The sequence below is a fragment of the Sinohyriopsis cumingii genome, unplaced genomic scaffold, assembly GCF_028554795.1.
Source record: "Sinohyriopsis cumingii isolate HCF-2022 unplaced genomic scaffold, ASM2855479v2 utg000233l, whole genome shotgun sequence".
In the NCBI taxonomy this organism is placed as follows: Eukaryota; Metazoa; Mollusca; class Bivalvia; order Unionida; family Unionidae; genus Sinohyriopsis; species Sinohyriopsis cumingii.
The window spans coordinates 889,993-913,707 of NW_028315880.1; the positions used below are offsets into that span (position 1 = coordinate 889,993).

General features: G+C 36.9%; 1 protein-coding gene across 2 annotated transcripts in view; it reads right to left on the reverse strand.

Moving 5' to 3' along the window:
* Positions 1 to 2,943: 2,943 nt before the first annotated feature.
* The window catches only part of LOC149774405 (flavin reductase (NADPH)-like), a 62,197-nt gene continuing 41,425 nt past the window's right edge, over positions 2,944 to 23,715 (reverse strand). Inside the window, exons 3-5 of one of the 2 annotated variants that reach the window (XR_016416869.1) lie at positions 22,568 to 22,732; positions 5,202 to 5,297; positions 2,944 to 4,565 (exon numbers count right to left, since the gene is read on the reverse strand). Coding sequence is in view for 1 of the 2 variants with exons in the window: in XM_089945321.1 (XP_089801447.1) it covers positions 22,158 to 22,303; positions 22,568 to 22,732 (311 nt within the window). In the remaining variant the exon portion in view is untranslated. Of the gene's footprint in view, positions 4,566 to 5,201; positions 5,298 to 22,125; positions 22,304 to 22,567; positions 22,733 to 23,715 lie in introns of those variants that run through there. The other variant, XM_089945321.1, reaches the window with a different exon arrangement.

Below are 23,715 nucleotides of genomic sequence, written 5' to 3' on the forward strand. Positions count from 1 at the left end.
ATTTAAGGTAGCTGTAACAATGTTTCAGAGATTTCGACACGACGTCTGTAGCGTGGCAGTTTATAGTGACGTGTAGTAATGGGGCATCATGCCGTAGGCACGTAGATTCATGCCCCACCCGGTCACATTATCCTGACACCAGTCCGACCGGTCCAACATTAACTACCTTATGCTAAACGTCCATCGGGGCAGCTGCTAGAACCATTTTCGTAAGCCTTTTGGTACGACCCAGCAGTGGTTTTAACCCGCAACCTCCAGCATCAAATTTCACATACCTCCACAATACAGCAATTTAAAAAACTGACATGTTATCAAAAAAGACACAATTTGTTTTGTACTTATATTTATCATTTTTGTTCAAAATTGAAAATAGTTTTTTCTTAAATCTGTTTCTTACAACTTGCCTTACAAATGTTTACAAATCCAACGAAATCAGAAGTGTATGTGTGTGATTTGAATTTTTAACGTAGCTTTAAAAAAAAATTTTCAGTCATATCGCTACGATGTCTGCAGTGTGGTAGTTTCTAATAATGAATTGCACTGGGACATTATACTTCAAACATGTAGCATGATGTCCCACCCAGGTACATTATCCTGACACTAGGCTGACCAGTCCTAGCACTAACCTCTTGGTCAACCAAGAGATAGATCGAAGACTAAACGCAACGCTTTGTCTGATTAGAGACTAACAAAAGTCTACCAGGAATGGTCAAGGGTCCCCCGAAAACACTGGTCTTTTGGACAAAATGGTTCCGAAATAAATGTAATCAAACTTTACTACCTCTGGATCACTTAGAACGAAAATAATGCTTAAAATTGTTGATTGGCTCTAGTTTTAAGGATATGATACTGTATCAGTATATACAATCCTTGACATTGGAATGGCGGAGGATAAGTGACTACAATACATTTTTGACTGGATCTATGAATAAAGATATGACTGGGTTTGGACACTACTTGCTTTTTGGGCAACACAATGAATGAAACAATCTAAAGCTGGTATTGCGTCATACATGTTATGAATTGCATCATCTTATTCCTAGACGTCATAGATAGTGCAATCATAACATACTTACATCACTCTATTAGACCAACTGCTAAATATAAGAGCTCCATACATTAGATAGTGTCGTTCTCTCTTATTTGCCAGTGTTTGATTTTGCTAAAGCGATACAATTCTGTTTAACCAAAGTGAGCAGAAAAACCTCGTACTTGTGTATACAATGCAGATAACGTCTGCTATGATCGCGTTGAAGTGAGTTTTACATCACAAAAGCGCAGTATAACCACTATGGTTAAGAAGATTAATCGTTTTTATTTTGGCTGCAAAGCTGGAAACCAGGGCAAGAGGTGGGACCCCGCACAACTTCTGCAATACTCCTACAACAAATCCTCGGCAGTGGTTGGACAGGAAAAGGAAATATATGCCTTCTGCAGTGCCAATGATTTGGAGACAGCCAAAATATCGTGTCATGTATTGCTACTTCTACGCAGTGCCTCCGGTTTTGAAAGGTGTGTCAAAGACGAAAATGTGGACTGTGTATTATCCAAACATCCCATCACCTATACGCCCAGTACCCCACGGAGAAGGACTGTCGGTTCATGACGCAATAAAATCACTATCACGGTAGTCAGACAAGGAAGAGGAAGAGGATGAAACTTCTAGTCCTGAACCATGAATGTCACATGACCCATATTTTTGACACAAGGTGAACTGAAGGACCTTGCCAGGGATTTGAAACTATCCAAGAATGGAGCAGATATGTTTAGCTCCACCATACAGCAGTGGAATCTCCTGGCAGGTTATGTTAGGGTTTTCATAATCCGTGACTGTCAAAGATATCTTGTCGGTCTCTTCTTCATGTTAATTGCTCTTGTACCCTCAACAACACTGATGGTGTAATGGCGGCCCTCAATATCGTTCAAGATAAGTGGAGACTGTTCATTGATGCATCGAAGAGTCTTAAATATGTTTTGCCATCATTTCCAGTTGATCTTGCAGTCCATATGAAGGACACCTATGAAAATATGAAACAATATTTGAGGTGCATAAATTATGACCAACATCGGTGGCAGCTATTTGGTGATTTGAAGGTTCTTGCTCTCTTGCTTGGTCAGCAGAATGGATATGCTAATTGCTGCTATTTTGTCTGCGAATGGGAAAGAGATCCCCACTACATCAAGAGAGATTTGCCACTCCGACAGTCACTGGAGCCTGGGAAGCAAATGTACAGCATCTGCCACTTTTTGAATCAAGGACGATTTTGGTATTACTCTTGCACATCAAGCTGGGTATGATGAAGAACTGTGTCACTGCCATGGAAAGAACACAAGCAGCTTTCAAATACCTCGGTGATGATGCATTTGACCGTGCACTGCATGGAAAGGAAAATACGGCACGGAAAGCCTTCCTGTTAGTGGCAACACATTTTCTCGGAAACAACGAGGCAGACAACTACAGGGAGTTGATGGGAAACCTCCTCAAGGTATACAAAATCATTGCATGCAACATGTCACTAAAGATACATTTATTGCACTCTCATCTAGATCTTTTCCACCGAATCCTGAGCGATGTCAACATAATATTGCAGCAATAGTGTAATGCTATCATGGCAAATGGAACCCATCAATGCGTGCAGGCCATTGTTGGACAGTGACACGAGATGCTCCATTTAACAAATACAAGAGACAAGCAGCCATGAAGCGCCGAGTAGACACTGAAGAAGGATTAAACTATGTACTTATATATATACATCATAGTTAGTGCCTTTTGTTTCATAATACATTTTATTTATATAACCCCTTTGCTGTATTTTAAAGTGTTACATAAACAAGTCAGGTGACCATCAAGCAACTATAAACACATGAAAACACCTAGGTTTAAAACTCTACTATCTACACAAAACGTAAAATCTATAAACATAAATAGCTTGGAAACAGTAGTCAATCAGTTGTTTTAATTGTCATATTTGAATTTAGTACATCAAAATATCCATAATAAATAGTGTATTTTATCATTGAAGCAGATGACTTCTAAAACATTGTAGACCAGTGTAATAAACTTTGATTAAAGCATACCAGAGATATACTATGTCGGAAATTTCAATCTAAGTAGTTCAAAGTATTTGAAAACCTCAAGCCTCATCGGCGATCGATACACATGAAGTTACTTGAATGGATTATGTACTTTGGTAAAATGGAAAACAACATGTTTAAATAATAACGAAAGGAAGTTAGACAACATAAAATTAAAATAACGACTGATGACTACCTTTAATGCAACTAGACGTGACGACAACAAAAAATTTAACACAATATGCTTTCGCATTTTAATAATTTAAAGGCCATTGTCAACAAGAGTCTTGTCCCTCATATATGGTAAGTAACATGTGTTGTAAACGAATTATGATTGACATGCTGAACTTGTTAATTGATTAAATGAAATATTGGTCGTAATTACATGTAACATTTAAAAATTTCCTTAATTTGAACTCATATCTTCTTTTTAGTTGCATATAGAAAGTTTAAAATTAAAAAGATAAGTTGATGATAGAGTTTACAATTCTTACTGTCATCATGTGATTATTGCACCTACACCTGATCCGTCTGGTCCACATATAATAATAATAATAATAATAATAATAATAATAATAATAATAATAATTTTGGCACTTCACAATGTGAAATGGCATAGCACTATCAAGAAATTCATCAGGTCGATAAAAATTGACCAATACATTTTTAAATTCAATCAGTCGTTTAACTAGTCTTTATTTTTCGTTGACCATTGCGACGTATAGGCTGGAGTGTAGACGTCAAAGATTTCGATATCTGTGTAGTATCAGAGTCCAGTTCACACAGGAAATACAACATCTACCTCCTGATTGCATATCGCAATGAGTCTTTAAAATTTATGTGTTGAGGTCTTCCAATCGTATATATTCTACGGCATCATAGTTACCACACACACCGGCCTCTACACACACATTCATAATTGCTACAGATTGTAGATTGACTTTTATTATGAGTCTATGCTCTTAAAATAAGTAATATAAAAGAGTGAAAACAACAAGCTTTGTAAATTTAAACAAAAATGTAATTCCCTAGAATACAAAGTGAAAAATATGAGAAGAAAGAACTTATGATATTGACAATAAAGTCCAAAAATAATCTAAGAATTATAAACACAAGTGTTATCGATGAAATGTTCTAAGTGAATCTCAATTACAATTCTGATGAAATTCAAGATGGAAGACAATGACGTTTCAGTTGTGGTCAGCGAAGTACTGATGTGTCACTAGAATTTTGTTGAATCACAGGAAATATTATTCCGGTTTGTAATTCGTTATAAATTCCGGTACATGTCTTTATCCAATAATTTTGTTGGAGCACTTTATTATTTCCAGGGAACATAATCATCTGAATTCAATAATTTGAAGAAAATAAAAATTCAACCTAAACTGAACACAACATAATTCAACTTGACGTCTCTAGTGTGTTACGCCCAACTAAGACTAACTAAAACGCAAAACGGATTCCCGGATGGGTGTCAAGATTTCAATCTTCTGGAAGAAAAAGAAGTTTGTTACTAGTTGGCACATGATAAATATCACGTCGTCAAGGAATGACCTTGACTCAGTTTAATTACTCTTACTCTAAGACAGATAAAATGAAATTAGAAAAAGTTGTTTACTTGAATAATAATTTGGTCAATCAGCTCGTACACATAGAATCTACTAAAGCTATTTTAGTTGTTTACATAAATAAAATAAATTCTTTTTTAAAAAGTCAGTCACGTTCAGCAGAAATGAGCTCAATTTTGGACAAGGTCAAGTCCATTTAACAATGTTATATTACACTAGCGTGTAATTAAATAAAAAAATTAAAAAATAACAAACAAATAATTAAATTAAATATGCTTAACAGTTTATTTGATCTAAATATCTTAAAATCCAAATATAGTAACTTAAAATAATGAAAGATCCCTTGCCTATTGCGAATTTGTGCACGAAGTGCATTTCCTCATAATACATATCTTAAAATGCAAATATAGCATACGAATAACGATAACACCCTTGCATATTTTGAATTTGTGCATGAAGTGCATTACCTTATAATAGTCTCTGAGAATGTAAATATAGTAACTTAAAAATAACGATATCTCCCTTTCATATCCGGAGGTTGTGCAAGAAGTGAATTACCTGATACAATTAGGCATCACGTCTGTTGAAATGGTATTGAAACGTTTGCTGGACAAACTTAACAATTAGGAGCTATTTATGATTGTACGCATCCACCTGTTACAAATAATAATAATAATAATAATAATAATAATAATAATAATAATAATAATTAGAATAATAATAATAATAATAACAATACTGACCCGTTGCCCCCGATGCCACCCTACCACCCCAGCGTCAGCGTTCTTTTTATGTTGTTCTTTCAATACAGCTTTTTTGTTTACATTGTTACTAGGAAAATCAAGAAAAGAAGTTTAAAAAAGTGCTAGCATTACTAACTCAAGGATTAACATATCTATTTTCCTTTAACTTTGCGGTAGTTGAGTTTGACGAGAATTGCGAATTGCATCTAGGAGCAGTGTGCAAATGACTCTCACTCAAGCACATACTGAAGACCCATAAATTCATGGCATCGTACAACACCATGACGCCATGTGGCTTAATTATGTGTGTTTTTAAACCGCAATAACGTAATAGTCACATGATAAAATTCTCAAAAGAAATGTAGCTTGTATGAAAAAAAAATCATGACAGAGACATTAATACCATAAAACTGTAATTCAGGGTACAATATCATGTAACTCATAAAGCCGTTCATATGATAATATCCACCTTGTTCATCAAAAAAATAGAATATATATATGGGAGTGTATGTATGTGTATATAATTATATAGAATATGCACGCTGTATCAATGATATACCACGAGATGGGTAACTGTATACCGACCGAGTGATTGAACTCACGTCACGGCCGAGTGTGTCTTCTACAAAAAGTAGTTCTCTGCCTTTTCTGTCTATTCACAAGCAACTTTGATATTGATAAGTTGATTGTTTTCTGTTGTGAGTTTCTATTTTACTCACATTGATTAAATCAATATAAGACACGCTAGTAATTTAAACATTATATATGGTTTTAATAAAGAAATTAAAGTTTGCTTCGTGAACACTGAATGCTCAGTCATTCACACGCATAGGCGCATGGAAATTAGCGTAGAATAGAATCTAAACCAAGTGACGTATAGAGGTAATTAAAATATCTTAATATATTTAAAGTTGACCTAAGTCATTGTTCGGCTTTAATTGACATCACTACCGACTTTAAAATAAATTATCTTTCTTGTTTACACCCACCCCTTCCCCCTCCCCCTCTCTCTCTCTCTCTCTCTCTCTCTCTCTCTCTTCGGTTGGTTTGACGTAACTTTTACGATCATTCTCTCTCTGTCTGTCTCTGTCTCTGTCTCTCTCTCTCTCTCTCTCTCCCTTCGATTGGTTTGACTTAACGTTTACGATCATTCATAGGTCAAGAGACATCGTCTTATGAAAATAAGAAAAACCTCTATGTTCGTCTATCATTTGGTTTTCGCCAGTCTTGTGTGTGTGTGTGTGTGTGTGAGAGAGAGAGAGAGAGAGAGAGAGAGAGAGAGAGAGAGAGAGATGGGGTTGTTGTTATGTGAAACCAAATTCACGTAGACACAGTATTGTATTTTTTGGTGCGTAGAATAGTAAAATCGAGTGTCAAGATCCAGAACCAGAACAAGAAGAAAAATGTACCTGTTTTTATCATACCTAGTTCGGACTGAGCATAAGTTGGTGTCTGAAGAATTAGTCAGCGTGAGGTCATATAAGTACAATGGAACCAATGATGGTTTAATAAAATTCATAGCACTGTGGTCGTTTCATTAAGCTTCTTACTTCGTTGCAATTTAATTCATTATACTAATTCCATACAACTCATTTGTCCAAACAATTACATTTATGTATAACGAATATAGTTAAGAAAATTTCAAGAGGAGTATTTGAGGCATAACCAGAGTTTATTCGCTCCCTTGCTCCTCACTCATTTCAATAATGTCCTGGCATTTTCAGTGTTGATGGAAAATATTGATTCCATTCGATTCATTAAAAAAGCTGCCTATATAAAGTATATATGATTCATCTTCGATACAACACTATAGAATTTATTTCATTTTCGTTAATATGAGACAAGACACATGGTACATCAATGACGAAGAGTGCATGTTTTCCACAGATGTACATCCCTTTGTCCATCTGCCTGTCTGTATGTTTCTCTCTCTCTATAAAATGAATTACATATTTGATATAATCTTTTGTCGCAAAAACGGAGACCTTTATAGCTTAAGAAGTGTTTTCCAAAGTGATAAACAATGAAATGCATTAGTGCCAGATTGTGTGCAATTCCAATCTCAGCAGTTTGCACATTTAATATGACTATCACCAATAACTCCATTCATTCGATAGCAGTATTTATTATTCATTTACATTGATTATATGAGGGTTTAAATACAATTCCTACGCGATCAATATATTGGTAGCTGTGAACAAACTCCCATAGGTTTTTCTTTAACAATTTGCAAACAAATGAACGCCTAACAAGTCTTATAAGGTAAAATCGAGCACCTTTTTTTAGATGCATTAATGCTGTCAAGAGTTCATGGGAAGTTTCTATATGGATTAACGCCCCTATGAATTGCTTATTTTCTGTTCATCGACCTTTTTATATGCAAAATCTTATCTGGCTGTATCTAAATCCAAGAGCCGCTTTTGCGTAGACCTGTTGGTCAGTTCTTTGTAAGAATGTCTAGCTATTGTATAAGCAGCGATAGCTTCGAGCGATGTGAACAAAGAACATAATGACCTAAGGAAAGAACAGCTTTGTTGTTGCTGTTGTAGGGTTTAAAGCCATTTTTCAGCACAAGATAGGCTATACATGGCGGCCAGTATTAATGGTGGAGGAAGAACCCAGGAAATCCCCGGAAAGAACCACCGACCCTCGAGAAGCTACTGGCAAGCTTTCTCACATACCCACATTGGCCGAATCCGAGACTCTAACCTACGCAGACAGAGGTGAGATGGCAGTGATCCGTAACGGAGAGCGCTTTAGACCACTCGGCCACTCGGGGCCCCGAAAGAACAGCAGGGTGTGATGCAAGAGAACTAAAGACATCGACACAGAGCGATGAAACACGAGGAAAACTTGAAACAACTACGACAAAACTAGCCCTTCTTGTCTGCCTTCTCACTGACCAGGAGATGTTTCAAACGCCTACACCACAAGATCACAAACGTCAACGGTAATAAAGCCACGGAAGCGACAGGCTATGGAAAATCTTTGAACGTATTATTATGTTATTAATCTTGTTTCAAGAGTGCATTGTCCGTATTATGCCTTTATGCTCTTAACCTAAGTAACAGAATGGAATGAAAAGCAAATATGTTGTAAAATTCAAAACAAAGTTTTTTTCGGGAATAAAGAGTGAACACATAACTTTCATTATGGTGCGATAAATCCTAAATATTAATAAACTTTTGATCACGAGTCCAAAGTATCGAGTATTCCAATATGTTGTGCTGATAGGCGGGAATAGTTTGCTGTGATAACAGTATTGATGTGTCACAACCATATTATCCAAAATGTCTGTCGACGAATACGCGGTAATTCCAATTTTAACTAATTAGTCCTGAAATTTATGAGCATGTTGTAATGCCAGTAAATTATTGAAATAAACACGGTGCAAGTTTGACAAAGTTGATGGTTTATTTGACTTGAAAAGTGCTTGGTGTTGGTCATTCTCCTTTCCCCGAACTTGGGGACTTTAATATCCGCTTTTCCGTCACATTTTCGTTTCCATTCTATACATTAAGATTAAATGATGAAACTTTGCATTATTATACACTGTCATTATAAAGTATGTCGCAAACTCATAGAGGTCCATTCGTCAAAGATAATGTTAGTCCTGAACATTTCAATATGTTGGTCATACTTTACTTTCCGCTCTGTATTTTCAAATGATGTCAGTTTGAAGAATGAAATTGTATGTACCTATACATCATCATTAGAAGGTATGTGGGATCTAAGTCAAGGCTCATGTCTGGGATGTCTTGATTACGGATCAGCATTTATATTTTCTTCTCAATTATATTTTTTTATATAACTTTCAAGCCATTTGTGATTGCATCATGAATAGAAAGCTGTCACATTCCAAGCTGCTTGTCCAAGGTCAAGGTCACAACATATTAATTTAACTTTCTCTTTATTTTACGTAGACTCTTTAACTCTAGAATAGTTTCAAATTAAACAATGAAATTTGATATTTTATGACCACAAGTGCATCATTAGGCGTTGTGTCGCCTATCACATTTAGGATCATAGCTTCAAGACAAAGGTCAAATCTCAATATTGTATCCTTTCCGTTACACTTTATATTCCTGTGCATAACTTCAGGGCTGTTAGAAATCATGGGATAAAACTTGGAATACTTATATAATCTCAGTAGGACGTGTGTCGCGTACTCACTTGGTAGATTTTAATTCACAGGTCAGTATTTTAAGTTTTCTATCACACTTTCCATTTCAGTCTGTACCTTCAGAGCCCTTTCAACTTTAGGGATACAAATTTATATTTTATATTTGTACATTATCATTAGCACATTTTGGTAACACTATGTGGATCGTATATTCTTTGTCATGGTCATGGGTCAATATATTTTGAGCTTTCATTCACACTTTCCTTTCCTGTCTATAATACACGAGCCGTTTAAGATGAATTCAACGTTGACCACTTATACATCATCTTTAGTAGGCGTGCTACGTATGGTCATTTGAGTCACCATCTCCAAAGTCAAGGTCATGGGTTAATATTTTAAAGATTGCTTTTTTTCTTCTTTATCTCTTGCAAGAAGTTTTACTTTTATGGTTGAACCAAGGTACAATAACATTATATTATTGTATGGCATATTGCGTTTCATATCAGGGTGCATATTAAATCCAATATCAACTATAAAATTCTTCCAGTTCCTCACATTTATTCAAATTCCCTTTCAGACATAGACATGAACCTTGATTATTTCCCATGTTGTCCTATTACCTATGCAGCTAACACAAAGGCCAGAATTCATCAATGTATACTTTTGTTGACTTAACCACGGTACACGGGGATCAGATGTGTACTGAATTAGCGTGATGACGTCTGCGACACTGGTTATTTTGAGCAGATGATCGTCCTTACTCCATTACATATTTACAATTTGCGTTGTCAAAAATGTTCCCGTAAATATTTGGCTGTCGTCATCTCTGAGAAGTTCCATGGGTTACTATTAAAATATGCAATAAAAGACACAACAAAGCGTGCACAATAGTCATATAAAGACGAAAACATAGCGAATTGTATTTATCTAGGAAATTTTGAGAAATATCAAAGAAACGCGGACTGAAAAGGAAGTAGGAATGAAAACGTTCTTAAATTTACCTTGTTTAGTTACCATGTATAATAACCAGTAAATGAACGCTAACATCCGTTGATTGTTAAATAAAACGAATGAAGAGTACTAAGAGTTACATTATCTACGTCGAACATAACAAATATTCCGTCGCCCTGTATTATTTTCCATCATTCATTTTAAGAACACCTAAACACATGAAAACTGAATGATAACATGAATAAGAGATGTTTCATGTTATTCACTAACCAAAAATGCGAGTGTGTTTTGTCCTTTTCGATGCTAAATATTTTAATATTGACCCTTGTTTCTGACAAACATATGCAGAATATTTAATGCCTTGTATAAGTTTGTATTGGAGGCGGAAGAATTTTAATTCTGAATATCGCCCCATTCTTCCGACAACCAAGATCAGAGAGTTTCAACCCGTGTATAAGAATGCGTTTAAACGGTCAGCACTCTTCTCCAAGTGGTTCTTACACCGCTAGTAAATATGAGTCATCTTTATATATTCCTGTCCATCCATCCGTTGAAAAACAAAGTGAAAATTTAAGATGAACTTATAGTACTCTTACTTAACTCCCAAAAATAAATTCCTAACTATTCAATCAGAAGTCCAAACGTATAGAATGCTATGAATTAATTATAACAGCCGTGCAAAATCTGATTTACCAGTAGTGTTGGTTCTCCAATAGTCTTGCTGCACCACAACGATATAATCCAAAATATCTTTGAATGTGTCCTCAGTCACTTTGTAATTCCAATGAAATATTTGAATAAATAGTTACTTTAAAAAAAAAAAAAATGAACACAACTGGAAAATGATTCGACATATAGATTGTAAGATAGGAATGCATAATTGTTTACCTAGATCTTTACATTCAGACTGTCACCTCACCATTGACAAAGCAAAATGCCCTGGATATTAGTCATTTGTAAGGGAAACATTCCAAAATAGTGCCAACAATGTCACCTCTAGAACATTATCAGCTCTTAATAAAGGTTCAATCATTGACTCCGATTCAAGTAAACATCTAAAAATATGACAATAGTCAGGTGAGCTAACATCTACCTTCAGCCACGGATAAAGGTCATGCACACAATATAAAATAAGCCTACATAATGGATGTCACATTTATACTATGTAGGAAATCTCCATCTATTCAATTTGAAATGTTTAAAACACAAACAGTTATCGTGGTGTGCGATACGAATACAAATTTGTACATATGACTGGCTGTATGTTGCTGACTTTTACCGCCACTAGAGAGATAATTAACGTGAGGTCATATTAGTTTATTATTTGCCGGATTATTGTCATTGGAGTATTTTAAAAAATTCATTTTTCGCTCAGACAAAAGACTTAGTTTCAGTTACGACAATTATGACACATGACAGTCACGAAGTATTAGAATGTAGATTTTCATTCCTTCGTTTGCAGACTTCAATACGTTTTTACTCCATATGAAAGTCCTATAGTTACTTATTCCTTCGCATAGGCGAGACATTCCTGAAATGTCTAAAGTCTTCCAATACGTAAAACCAATCGTGGATCTATAAAGTAAATACTTTTAAAGATTTTTGTAAGAGGTAAGACTAAGATGGAGCCGTAGTAATATATTCGCTCCCTTGTTCTAAACTGATGTCAACATCGCCCTGGCAGGTTTGAAAAAGAAAAAAAACACTTTTCGGAGTTGATGGAAAGCATCAATTGCATTCAATTTAATTAGTGACTACAACTGTCTATATACACTTTGTATCCGATTCAGCACTATGTAGTCTGTTTTAATTGTGCATCAAAAATGTTAACGACGCTCATAATCTTTTACCGCTCCGGTGGCCTAGTGGTTAGAGTGTCCGCCTCGGATGCGGGAGGTCGTGGGTTCGAACCCCAGCCGAGTCATACCAAAGACTTACAAAAATGGTACTAACATCTGCCTAGCATGGCGCTCAGCATTAAGAGGTCAGTGTTAGGACTAGTCAAAATGGTGTCAGGATAGCTTGACTGGGTTAGGACATTATGCTTCATGTCAGCGGCATGATGCCCCAGTGCTTGACATTACTTTAAACTGTCACACTGCACACATGGTAGCGATATAACTGAAATGTAATTAAAGCTACATTAAAATCTAAAACACACACACACTCATAATCTTAACAAAGACGATTGGATATCTTGCACACATGTACCTTTTGCCTGTGTGTGTGTGTGTGTAAAGGGTCTCGTAGACTACCTTAGGTTGGGGTGGGTGCTCCCAGTAATATCTTGAATTATTACAGAAGACCCAACCTGGCTCGGTTTTGTTAGATATTGAAGCAATGATATAGTTGCACCCTTCCACTTCCTCCACTCACTTCCGTTCTCTCCTTTTCTTGTCTCCCAGAGATTCGAGACCAACTGTACCGGGGTATTTCCCTTCTCTGTCTCCAACAGCTCGTCCGGTCCCTAAATGCTTGCCGTAATAGATTGCGGCAATCGAGCAAATGAGTCACTGACCTGTCCGAAGCTCCTTTGTAATTCCCAGAATAACAATGTTTCCCGCCAATTTCGAATGACTTCGGAGTAGCTTATAACACTCTTATGTAATTCCCGCTAGATGGTTTAGCGACTACTGACGTTTAGTTGTTGTTGTTGTTCTAGGGTTTAGCGCCATTGTTCAGCACAAGATAGGCTATACATGGAGGCCAATATTACTGGTGGAGGAAGAACCCTGGAAAACCCAGGGAAGAACCACAGACCTACGAGAAGCTAATGGCAGGCTTTCCCACATACCCACGCTAGCCGAGCCTTGGACTCGAACCCACGCAGATAGAGGTGAGATGGCGGTGATCCGGAACGGTGAGCGCTTTAGACCACTCGGCCACTCGGCGCCCCTCTGACGTTAGGTTTAAACCTCCAATTCCAATGGTGGCCACGCCTTGCTCAATTCGAGTGGATGTCGATTCACCCAGGGTCTACATAATAAGCAGACATTGCCCCCTCCCCGGCAGTCTGTCAAGGGTGGATTTACGACCCCCACTTGATGTTCATTTTAGCCAAACACAGGCAATTCATGCCACTTACCTGTAAATCGCACACAGCTAACTAAGGCGCCAGTAACATATTATATGGCCATGTCATATACAACTGGCTTCCCTTCCGTCCGTTTGATGTCGGCTTACATTATCGTAACATAAGCCGGCCGGCCAGCTGTGTAGACATCGCTTTGACACTCATTGTTCGCAAGGCTGACACTCACAACATTTATGAAGCGAATAATTATCCTCAGGGTCTAGCATATCCATGTTGCAATCTGACTACTGTTCCTTACTTATAACGGGGCAGTGTGTGTGTGTGTGTGTGTGTGTGTGTGCGCGCGCGCGTGTGTGTGTGTGTAAATAAATTCCGTTTTCAACTTGTGGCATAAAGAGAATTTAACTTTATAGCGTAGTATTGTATATTTTGTCCATTGTCATTAACCAGACAATATTTTAATAACAAATTATCATATCATTTCCCAGTTTAATATAGCAACCAACAAGAACAATATGTTATGTAATATTTGTTTCTATCATTGTTTTGAAATGAAAATAATTGTCTCTTAAATAAGTTTGATACCATTTAAATAACAAAAGTTTAAATAATACATCCTACAAGATCAGAAGCTTTCTATTTGAAGAAGGCTCGCGAAGTTCGCTTGCAAAGAGGTCACACTTTCACACGTATTCATCTACTTTTGTCCTTCTTCTTCGTATTATCATATAAAATAAAATCGTGCAAACATTAATTCGTTCCAGAGTACATAGGGAGTTTTGGTATGGATTCGGGTCTGCATTTATCGATTATCATCTGCTCCAGTGGTATCTAATTCAAAGAGCGATGCTTCTTTTGTTTGTTTGGACAGTAACTTGCAAGAATATCGAGCTATTCTCGACGTGGCGGTTGCTACAATTGAGGAACGATCAACTTAATGATCTAAAGAACGAACTACAGAATGACAAAGAGTATTGACACAAAAAGAAACATCGGAACAACGCTGATCAGACATCACGAAGTCCACCTAACTGACTTAAAACTATCACTGCCGACACCACAAAACATAATAAATACTGTGCCCGCAGACAGAAACGTCAGAGGCAGTTCTGAACTGCGATGGGAACACCAGATGGTGGGAAAACCCGACTCGTATCTTTCTACTGTTAAGCCTGTTTCAGGTGACTTGTAAACTAGAGGTCTTAAGCCAAAATTAAGTTTACAATTCATATTAAGTTCAATCTATTTTTTAAGCATTTGCAAATCACATCAACATATTAATATATTATCATTTTCACTTTTTATAATATATACAGAATGAAACCCTTGCATATTTTAACATTGAATAACAAGTTCCTTAAGCTCAGTTAAATAAATCCATACAGTGGAAAAATCACTTTCTTCATGACTCAAATAAATTTCCCTTCAAATCCAAGTAAATATATAATAGGTAGATTGATGCGTACCTTAATCTGCTTCAAACGCAGATACCTAGAGTTACCATTGTATCCCAAAATGAACACTCTTTCAGGGATTGGTTAATGTAGGATAGTATTCGCGATCTCATTAATGCTGTTGTCAGAATATTTTCAACTGCGAACCATATTCAACAAGTATAAGTTGCTTTAAACACGCAAGAATCAGTTTATAAAGTTGGAACCGTGAAACCCGCAATATCATATCAATTATTATCATTATCTTGTGTTTATATATCCATGTATAAGCTCAACAATAACGCTTGCTTTTCTTTTAGATGTAATTTTCTTCAGTCGTAGATTGTAGTCGCACTAAGTCGGTCATTGATATAATTGACAGTGTAGTTGCGAGTGTCGCGACAGGTGACACCGCATCGGTTTGGATCCAGAGAAGAAATCCATTGTTCAAGATGAATTGTATAATTCTTGTAATCAATGAGGTATATAAGAATTAATTAGTTCAAAGGGTTGGCACTTTCTGAAATGGTAGATTTGTGTATAACAAGCATTCATTCCCTTTAACGTGATAACACTTTAATGCAAAATATAATACATATGCGGGAATGTTATCTTAGAAAGTCAGAAAAAGTGCTATGATAGTTTATATTTTACTGTTGGTGCTTGACGGTATATTGCATATAAGCTATAAGCAGGGCTTTACAAATCATAAAATAAATCGTAATAATAAACACGTCGACCATTTTTTGGTAAGTTCGCATTAGATGACTGAGTCATGTGGGTTCTGTTGCGATCTGAGCTATTGTGAACTATGACATGTACGAGGTATTGCGACGTATATCGTGTAGTAACGTTTGCATTGAAGAGACGTAATGGCCTTTATAAGAACAAAGATATAGACCTCTACTTTACTTTACTGTCACATATCTTTGTGTTAATACCATTCTGCGCGCGCGGGGGTGTGTGTGTGTGTGTGTGTGTGTGTGTTTGTGTGTGATTTTGATTTTTAACGTAGCTTTAACAATTTTTCAGTCATATCGCTATCTCTGCAGTGTGGCATTTTATAGTGATGTCTAGCACTGGGGCATCATTCCGCAGACATGTAGAATGATATTCCATCCAGTCACATTATGCTGACACCAGGCTGACCAATCCTAACACTAACCTCTTAATGCTGATCGCCATGCGATGGAACTGTTAGTGCCAGTTTTGTAAGTCTTAATACCATTCTGCGTATGTATTTAAATGTTGCGTTTAGATATAATGTTAGAGGAATCATTTATTTGGATTATTAACTATCGACTAATATATTACGCTGGGAATAGTGTGAAATCATTAAAAGAAGTTTTAGGCTATGCCATTGTCTTACATCAATATTGTTCGCACTTGAGCATATTCAAGGCTACAATTACGTAAACACTTTTAGGACCTGAAATTAATTCTGTACTCTCAATTGTTTTGGACATGAACATTTTAGGATACTCTACATTCCTCTTAAATATATATCTTTAGGACTTAGAGAATTAAAACATGTCACATTTAATAAACTTGTTGGATTTGCTTCTTCCTGGTACTTACTTTGAGACCAAAGATTCGTACTAGTCAGAATTGTAGAAAAAGCTATTTCTGTTTATGTTATTGGATATTTCTGAGATAGAATTTTCACAATCTGACACCAAAAAGAGTAATATGAACAGAAAATGAATACACTTTCATGACCCGAGCCTCTGTGGTTTCTCTCTGTCTTGAATTGTGCAACGCAATGTTTGGAAAATATGTAGTTACAGTTCATATATGTCCTTGAACTCCATTCAGACTAGTTTATTTATTCTTATTTGTTTGAAAAGATAACTGGAATACATGCAAATGAGAGAGAGAGAGAGAGAGAGAGAGAGCTTGAGCTTTCCACGTGGTTTTGCTGCGACTTCTTTCGTTTCTGCTGGATCTTCTTAAATGTCTTACAATGGGACGAATGAGTTGGGTTAGGGTGGGGATTTTACCAGGAATATGGAAAACTGACTAGCCGGGCATTATTTCCATGGAATTGTACAGCTGCCATATCAACGTCGTTGATTACTAAATATGAAGTTCAGTTCGAAGCACTCGACGTTTATCCAGACAGGTACGGAACCGTTTCTGGCGCTTGTATTTAAGATTAGATTTTGTCTCACTGTATGTAAGAAATGGAATCTGACTATGGCGATGAAGTTGAAAAATCTACTGAATGTGTGTTAGATCAGCTAGCAGCGGGTGGTAACATTGATTGTTCCACTTGCCAAATATCTGCTTCAAAGTGGTGTTACCAAACCCTCGTTTAAGCTGTCATATCATTTTGTTAAGGATCCAGTAGACATTGCTGTTTGGAACCACCCTGATGTGCTACTACCAACTCCAGGCCAGTTTGCAATCATCCGACATACAAACTCTCAAACGTTGACTTCACCACCAGATGCAAAAGCCGTCCGGGATTGTTTTGACAATAACTAAGTAGCGTTCACCGCAGTGTCCTCCCCTGTTACATATACCAATAAATATTTTACACGAGGATTGACTCAACGGAGACAAAACCAGTCTAGTTTGTTATTCAACAAGGATGCATTTGATCGAATGAAAGTTTTTAGGCAAAGATGATCATTCGATGTTAGCGGTGCTAGGCGTTATTGGTGTGGTGTATTTGTATAAGAGGGATGCCAATCAGCCAGAACGCACCATCGCCGGAGATTTTACGTTTTCTCGGGGCAGAGATTTATTATAACTAGATGACCATTATGCCAGTTGAAAGGGGCCTTTGGCTAGAGGCGTGCGTGAGTAATGCGCCTGCGCGTGATGATACAGACTAGATAATGTCTGCCTGTTGTACAATTAAAATACGCGACTGTATTATTGATAGAAGAACTCTGACAGACCCTCAGTCTTACCGACTTGAAAAAGTGTGTGTGTGTCTGTGTGATTTGGATTTTTAACGTAGCTTTAACACCTTTTTAGTCATATCGCTTCGATGTCTGCAGTGGTAATTTACAGTGATGTCTAGCAGTGGGGCCTCAGGCCTCAAGTCAAATTATCCTGACACCAGGCCGACCATTCCTAACACTAACCTCTTAATGACGTACACCTAGCGAGGAAGCTGCTAATACTATTTTTATAAATATTTGGTATGACTGAGTCTGGTTCGAACCCTTGACATCCCGCATCCAAGTCGGGCGCTCTAACCACTTAGGCCACCGGAGTGGTACGTGAATAAGCAATCAAAACAGAAGAACAACTGCGAGATGAGATCATCTAGAGAACATCTTTGAAAGTAAATTACAAACGCGCTTGCCTGGTGGCAGATATTATTTTAAGCTCGACGTGGCAGCCACTGATGGTCTTGGTGTGACTGGAATAACGACAATGTTCCCCACCGTAGGTGCAAAAACCATTGTTGTTGGAGCCATGTAGATAGTATCGGGTGACTCGTGTGACGCGAGCAACTTCATTTCGATGCGACTACATCCCTGTGTACGCGTCTATTCTGAATTGCTTGTAGCCACACAGAGCAGTTTCAATACAATCAATAAATTGTATTCGGTTGAAATCGAGGATAAAATAATCAGTGCAGCCGAGTTTGAGACTGCTCTGACGGAAATAGATAATCACAAACAACTCCAAGCACAAATAAAAAACCGTGCATTTGCAGATTAACAAACATTAAAAATCTAGTAAAAGTACACAGACTTCACGCAACTTGTATATATTGATTTATACAATAAATTAATTTTGTCTGCCTGTCTGAGCAGCAGCCATATCATCATTCATTCAGAGCTGCAGTGTTTTCGTTTCCCACAAATTGCTAAAGACTAGAGCAGTGAAGAAGCGGCTGTTTGACAGCCGTACGAAACTCTAACCCGTGTGATTGGCACACTCGCGTTACGTGGCTGTTTACATCTTTTGCAGTCCCTCAAGAAAAAGTAACCAAACCTCTACAGGTTGCGTGGTGGATAACATCTCATGGCAATTAAAGGCGAGAATGGTTGTCAGGAGACACAGGGTATCCAATGAGGTAGCAGGTACATTTTCGTAAATTGGCCCCTGGCACATTTCTTAACTTAAAACGGTGAACTTCATCTATTGTCTTGTTTGTTTGCAGTTGTCAAGGTTTGCACCCCTAATTGTATTAATATTATTCACGTTTCAATACAGACACACAGAAACAATTGCATAACATGTCAACATGCATTCTTAAAAGCAATTTAACTACACAGGAGCAGATAAACTTCAGAGGAATCATAAATAAACATACCATTGTGAATGTTGAATGTCACCAAGGTAACAGTCTTAGAAATAGTGATGCATATGGCATATTGCTTGCTATATTTTGGTGAGAAGAAAACGTTTTAGCACACTGACATAGTTTCTACCTTCATGACCCCACTGCGACGTTGACTAAGAGATTCATATCTCACACTTGGGTGATAATAGGAAATGTTTCAGTGTTATGTATATATCTTGAAATTTCTAGATTTGGTTAACAAAGGGGGAAAAGCTTAAAATTAAGTGTCCGTTTCATGCATTGGACAATACATATAAAGTTTCTCCTCTGAAACTCTTATGTTTTCACTGAATGTTAAAAGCACATCAATATCACTGGTTTCTTTTCTTTTTTCAGGTCTCAATTTGCATGGCAAAAGAGTAGGATTAATCGGTTAGTCATGCTGAAAGAAACAATAGCTTCAATCTCATCCATATACTCATTCTGATCTAAGTGCACAAGAGACTGACTTTGCCAGATTTAGCTTCCGAAGTTTAATGGTACGTGCTTATTAAATGCCAAGCAGATTAAATGATTTTTACCTTGAACTGAATTACCCACTGTAAATATTTGTTCTGTACCTTATCTTATTATTTACTATGATTTTGTGAACTCCAGATAAAATTAAAGTCAGTTGTAAGTGAATTGGTGTCCGAGAAGAAATTTATGTTAAACTGTATTGAGTAATTGTATATGTATGGTCAGTTTCAGTGGCTATATATCAATGAATTTATTTTTTATGTCACTTTGTAACTTTAACAATGTCCCACACATCAGTATATCAATATTCCAGCATGGTTTTAGGGTAATTGATCAAACTAAGATCTCTCCAGATTAGATGGCTGCTGTTGTGACTTAACCACCCCACACCGAATACACACTGCTGCTATTAGTATCTCCAGAATGATAATGAAAGGTTAGAACTGCTTGTTTTATATCAGTCTACTTCTAAAGCACATCATTTACTTAAATGTTTGATTTCTTTATGTTTGCAAGAACAGTTTATTTAAAATTTTCACTTCTGTCACACAAACCATTTTCATCCAAACTGACAGAGGGGATGTACACCTTCCATAGTTACTCTGCAGTATGTTGATAGTGAAATACCAATAGTCGGCTAGGAAGAAGAGCTGGCCTCCCATAGCAGTAAACACGTGGGTTTGGGGCAAATATAATATCTCAAAAACGGCTTGGATGACAACTATTTTCAGTTGCATCAGCCTGTTTAGTACACACTCTTTTGAACAACTGTCATCTAGGAAAAGGGGCACCGAGTGGCAGAGTGGTCTAAAGCGCTCTCCGTTACGGGTCACTGCCATCTCACCTCTGTCTGCGTCGGTTCGAGTCTGGATTCATGTGGGTATGTGAGAAAACTTGCCAGTAGCTTCTCGTGGGTCGAGGGTTCTTTCCGGGGCGGGGGGGGGGGGGGGGGTCCCGGGTTCTTATTCCACCATTAATACCGGCCGACATCTATAGCCTATCGTGTGCTGAAACATGGCGTTAAACCATACAACAACAACATCTAGGAAAAGGGCTTGTGTTTGCACTGTGAACATATCGTGGTGTTAAAAATGACCTACGGACATGAAAATTGCGGGTAGAAATTTTGGGTTGGGGTGCATAAACTTCTTCTGCTTTGAACTGCCATTGATTTATTTGGTCAAGTGGATAATAATCTGATGCCTTGTTTTAATATAGGTATCCAAAAATATTGACTTTTTTGACCTCACTTGTGTATTTGATTTTTTATACTAGGTCGGTGATTGCGGCATTAAATTTGTACATAAAAACTGGCCCCTGGGCTCTGAGGCAAAAACGGCATTTCCGTACTACTAGTGCATAGTTCCATTGAAGACAGGTATGGTGATATCGGTATTCTTCAGTCTCAAAAGACCCAGGATGTGACTCATCAAATTGACGAACAGCATCTGTTGTGGCTGAAGGGACCTAATCGAGAACGACATTAAGGAACCAGTTGACCAAAAGCAAAGTTACCTTATAACTAAGTATTTCAATTTCGTTTTCACCAAATATTTGTGTATTTGAAACCATGACAACAAAATAAATATAATGGTCATTTTTACGCATTATGACATATTAAGAAAGAAGACGTTGAGGCTCATACTCTTACTAATATTTTCTATTTTCGTCAATGAGATAATAATGTTCTACTCAATTTCTGGTAATTCAACCAATTGAAAAAAGTCTATTTTTGCATAACGAAATTAAACTGGGCATCAAATCTAAATGTATTTTAATGTATATATGTTTAATGTAAACAATGATATCGACCTTTTGTCTACAAAAAAAAAGATGTTGTGGCTAAGCATATTTTCCCAATAGTACCACAAACTGGCATTTGTCCTCCATTAGCGTAGTTATTCGCGCGTATACTACTTAAGATAGTTAAAACGGCGAGCGTACGTTGTGCGTGCTAGATTTGAACGAGATAACTGCACAAAATCAAATAATGCAAGCAATGTAATACGTAATGTTCGAGAAGACCAGGCCTCTGGTCGGCCTGGTGTCAGGATAATATTACTAGGTGGGACATCATCCTACATGACAGCGACACGATGTCCTATTGCGAGACATAACTATAAACTGATAAATTGCAGACATCGGAGCGATGTGACTGAAATATTTTTAAAGCTACGTTAAAGTTCAAAACACGTACATGAATACACTCCATACAGATGACCGTTTCCTTCTCCGTCAATTTCTAAATGGCTATTTGCTATTATCTATCTTTAAATGGCTATTTGTTATTATCTATCTCTCAATGGCTATTTGCTATTATCTATCTCTAAATGGCTATTTGCTATTCTCTATCTTTAAATGGCTATTTCCTATTCTCTATCTCTTATTCTTTCTTTATCTGCGATAGGGTTAATAAGACAAAGGTGTGCCTTTAGGTTATACATTTTTATTCTTCGTTTTAATTATTTTGGAATACCAATAGCTATAATTTTCTTCAACCATAGATTGTCTTCAACACAGGAAAGCATGAACTTTGCCACATCTCTTCGAGGCATTGACCACTCTGCACCAGCTATGAACTGACTCTCACATGCATCAATTCTTTTTCCTAGATAACAGAGAAAAAGTTGCATATGTCATGGAATCATGACCTAAAAACAATTTGTACCGACTTAAAATCAATAGGTGAAATGAAAGGTACAAGATACCTTTTTCTTAAACATTTATTTTTTTTATTGCAATATCTTAAAATCACCTAATTCAATCATTAACCAAATAACTAATAATGAAATCAACACAAACGCGCATAATATGCATGCATGTGTGTAGTTATGTATGTTCTCTCTCCTTCTCTCATTTAGTACCTACGTACCTGTGGATGGACCATTCGCCAATCCTGGTGGCCTCACAACTGTGAAGTCAAGGTCAGAACACTGTGATGTCAAATAGTCTTCCATCTGAGCCATGTTTTGGAGCGGTTTACCCAGAGCTAATGGCTTCAGGACCCATTCCACCCATATAGGATTCCCGGGTTCCGCTCAAGATATAAAAAGTTACAGAAATTTATAAAGAAACATAAATGCATCAATGCAAACTACTCAAAACAAAAGATTTCATCTTTTAATATATGCTAGTTCAGTTGTCCAAGATTATGCTCTGGAGATTGAATACATAATCTTGTATTTTTTTTAAATGTTCTGGAAAGACACAAGCTTGACATAAATATGTGTAGAATTCTCTTTCATTTCCCCCGAAATATGGCATCTGCATTTTAAATATTTCCGCACGTTTTAAATGAGCCACACCCTGAGCCAAACTACTGTGTATACATCTGGAAGGAACCATAACCTCCCTTTACGAAAATTTTGACAACGCCAAGTGTTCATTTATTATCTTAAATTGAAAGCTAAAGACATTTTACTGCAAACCGTTTCACGATACAGAAAGGAAATTTACATTCGTTGGCTCAGCGCGACTATTTCAAAAAATCACTTTCGATATTTGTGAAAGGGTAACATGAAATATTTATGTTCACTAAACTGAAAAGGAATATAATCAGTTTGTGTTTAATCATTGATTTCACAGATGAGACTTTGGTGCGCCCTATTAAAGAGATTGAGATCCCAAAGGCTACATTTTTTAATAGATCATATCACTTGAACGTTATGTCATGAATGTAAATGTCCTTACAGTGTCCCGGATTCGTGAATGCATTCTTTGTTCACGACAATATGACAATATTAATTAAAAATCGTAAAGAGGCTATTAATGGCTTAATAAGCCTTGCAAAACACCAACACGCCTTGCAAAACACCAACATGCACTCTTGGCAATATTGGGACCCAAATCAAAATTTCAAAATCTTAAAAGATACGGTCGGCATAGTCGGGTGGCTGAACCGAATGTACCATTTCTTAGAACTTCCCAATTCGGCTTCCTACAGAATGCAACAGCACTTCAAGACTAAATTAACTACCATCTCCTATGCAACATCTATCATTTCTTCAATGTAATAACTAC